The 3,601-nt window shown below is 39.5% G+C and overlaps 1 protein-coding gene across 1 annotated transcript in view; it reads right to left on the bottom strand.

Moving 5' to 3' along the window:
* ctc1 (CTS telomere maintenance complex component 1) overlaps positions 1–3,561 on the bottom strand; it is a 19,233-nt gene extending 15,672 nt beyond the window's left edge. Inside the window, exons 1-3 of the mRNA XM_080757415.1 lie at positions 3,371–3,561; positions 1,097–1,245; positions 1–39 (exon numbers count right to left, since the gene is read on the bottom strand). The exon at positions 1–39 is cut by the window's left edge and continues 187 nt beyond it. Of these exons, the coding sequence (XP_080613541.1) occupies positions 1–39; positions 1,097–1,245; positions 3,371–3,412 (230 nt within the window). The 5' untranslated portion in view covers positions 3,413–3,561. The remainder of the gene's footprint in view (positions 40–1,096; positions 1,246–3,370) is intronic.
* Positions 3,562–3,601: the final 40 nt, after the last annotated feature.

Below are 3,601 nucleotides of genomic sequence, written 5' to 3'. Positions count from 1 at the left end.
ACATGTTGCCTGGCAACCAGCTCAGAAACAGGCACCAGCCTAGCAACCACAGATTTCACACGTGCACGTGCGCACACACACACACACACACACACACACACACACACACACACACACACACACACACACACACACACACACACACACACACACACACACACACACACACACACAATTTTCAATTCAATTCAAAGGGCTTTATTGGCATGAGAAAACATACGTTTACATTGCCAAAGCAGAAAGAACAATACAACGATAGAGCAATACAATCAGAACACACACAGTCAAGTTAGTTGCTGAATTTCATGCTAAATTTCAGTCAATAAATTGTTGTCATTGTTGTCAACTAACCTTCCTTAGTTCCTAATTAGTTTTGAAATGTAATTTACCACGGTTCATTATTTGCATTATTGAGTAGAGTAATAAGACCTGACGTCCTGACATCCTCTGGGTCACGGACGTATATTTTATATTGAAAATACCATAGAGTAGGGTCGTCTTAGCATCATGCCATATAAGAGCTGTTGTGAAATGTCTGTGTTTGAACAAAATAAAATGTAATTCATTAATAATTAATACCGGGATGTAGCGTTGGAATTACTTGGAAACTACAGTAGGAAATCACAGGAGTCACCGTCCCCACTGAAAAACATCATGCTCAGTCAAAACCATTTACGAGATTCTTTAGATTTGGTGACATTTAGTTATCAGTGTGTTATTTTGTTTATTTCATTAATCAAACTGAGAACTGACAAGTGTCCACTCACCTACAGAAAGAATAAATCCAGTGCAACACAACGTGATATTTTGTAAGCCTGAGAATTGTGGTCATTTTGTAGGCAGTGACTTATCTTCTTGACTTCTTGACTACTCTTTGGATAAATTAGATTTAGTACCGTCAGATTTCACTGTCAGTTTTCAATTGTTTACTTTTGGAACACAGTTCTTATATGACGTGATGCTGGGCAGACCCTCGTATTTCAAAGGAAAAAAGTTAGATTATTGATTTTCTTTTTTTTTTTTTAGGTAGGAGACAGGAAACAGAGACCTACCTGTAGCTGAGAGGTTGTGCTTGTGTGTGTGTGCTGCCACCTACCTGTAGCTGAGAGGTAGTGTGTGCGCGTAAGCTCCAATGGTCTCCTGTATCCTGGTCACCAAGCACACACAGGCGTCACTCACTCGCTCTACTGCACAGAGCTGCTGGCCAGACACACACTCAAACAGCTCCTTTAGCCAATCACGCTCCTGGAGAGGAGAGACACCAGCTGTTATTTTAACACACCGCTTCTCAAATAGAGGATCGGACCCAGTTTTGGGCCGCGGACCCATTGTTATCAGCCATGAGTTACTATAGCTTCATTTTTGTATACTGATTCCTGACCTACATTTTGTTTTAAAATTATTATTATTATTATTTAAAAAACAATTCAAAATTGTTCATGTCCCCCCAAAAAGTCACTATAATTTTGTTTTAAATGTTTCTATACCAGTGGTGCTCAAACTTTTTCATGTCAAGGAGCCCAAAAATGGTACATGTTTGGCCACCAACCCCCATGTCCAAACTCAAAACATTTTGTTCCAGGGACCACATAGAAGCAAAGAGTTGAGTTAAAAACGTTTGCTGTGAAATAATAATATATTCAAAGAACACACATTTTCACAATTTTTCAAAAATAGCAGATCTACACTATGGTAACGCGGCACTCTGCAGTCAGCGCAACACGACACATCCCATGATGCAGAAAGTGGTTAAAAGCTAAAGCGACACAGATGCGTTCGAGGTCTCAATGGGTTAACCCACTGGTTCTCAAAGTGAGTATGATATGAATCTGCAAATCGTGACCAGCAACTCACATAGTATCCAAAAAGGAAAGGTCGGGCCCCCTGCTCTCAGATGTTTTATTTTTTAGCGGGCAAGAGAATATAACTGACGGGTTGAAAGAAGCGTTTAAATCACAAAAGCAAAGAAAGCTAAACAATACAAAACATAAGACATATCAATGTTGAGCACAAAAAACACAAACCACTTTACACTAGACGGTAGACACAGGCACTCAAACCATTGACAGTTCGTAATACAGGCACACACACATCGTGCAGTATGGCCATTTCCTTTTGTCCATCAATACCCCGTCCCCAACTCCTGTGTTGCATATTTTTGTCCGTTTTGTTTGGAACATCATTTACACTTACCTGGCAATCATACAATCATACAAAAGCAGTGGTTTCTCTTCCAGACAGTATTGTAATATAATACATCAATACCATACAATCAGCTGTTCTCAATGTGGGGTGCTGGAGCCTGGGACCCCCTGGGTCTTTGAGGCAAAATTAGACACAGCAAACCTATTTTATATTTAGACTATTTTTTTTAAACAAAACTTGTCTTATGGGACAAAAAATCATTTCAGACGGGGGCCCGCGGCCAAATAGTCTACATCAATTTGGAGGTCCGTGCTGTCCTTGAGAACCACTGCTAAAGACCGAAATAAATTACTACTACTACTGGTGTGTATGACATTATAGTAAGCAATGTAAAATGTCACAGATTAATTGTGACCTGAGGTAAAAAAAAAGAAAAAAAGAAGCATGTCAGTTCAACTGTTGATATTGTGTGACATTTTAATGTGAACATAAGTTACATTCAGTAGTCTAAATAAAGTAGAAATACTATAGTGCAGTGGTTCTCAAAGTGGGGTCCAAGGGGGTCCTTGATGGAGTTCCAGGGGGTTCCCAGCTAAATGATAGTTTGGAACCAAATGGAATGGACCCTTATGAGTCTGTGGGCTGTATTTTGCGTGTCTTAAGTACCAGGTCTTATATTATTCCCTAACTTGAGTAAACTAAAGACCTGGAGGCGTGATCAATGCTCTTTGGCCACTCAGAATAGCCAAATGGCATTGATCACGCCTCCAGGTCTTTAGTTTACTCAAGTTAGGTAATAAGACCTGGTTCTTAAGACACGCAAAATACAGCCCTGTATCTCTGAGAGACAGTGTACAAATGGAACCATTTGGTTCCATCTGTACACTCTCAAGAGTTAAATTAATATTGATTTCACAATACACACAATATAAATTGGGGTCTCCGAGATAGAAATGCCATTAAATGGGGGTCCGTAGCCTAATGCATGTCAAACTGGGGATCGTTGAAATTAAAATGGTTGAAAATCAGTGCTAGTAGTAGAAGAGCAAACACAAAATCTTCTCTTAGGGGTCCCTGGCATATCTCTTCAAATGGGGGTCCGCGGGCTATAGTGTCAATTTGGGGGTCCTTGATATGAAAGTGTTTGGTAATTGTACTGTAATTCTGAAAACTGTTAATAAATATATAAATCAATCAATCATTGGGAACCTGTACAGGTACTCACGGCTTCACTCTTGTCTTTAAAGTGCGTCATAAAGTCCTCCATTGTCTCTCACGTGACGCGTCACTCGCGTTACATTAGATATTGCATTATGTTATTAATTTATTACACACGTTACAATCAGTATTCCGTTATTTTATGTATTCATTTTGATGTTGTAAATGTAAACAAACATCACTGCGGATCGGTGCGGATCCCGCAATCTGCCTTCAAAAGTCAAAACAAACATCCCAA

This window comes from Protomyctophum bolini, assembly GCF_963924005.1.
Source record: "Protomyctophum bolini genome assembly, chromosome: 23".
Taxonomy (NCBI): domain Eukaryota; kingdom Metazoa; phylum Chordata; class Actinopteri; order Myctophiformes; family Myctophidae; genus Protomyctophum; species Protomyctophum bolini.
This window is presented reverse-complemented; position numbering and strand designations above follow the sequence as displayed.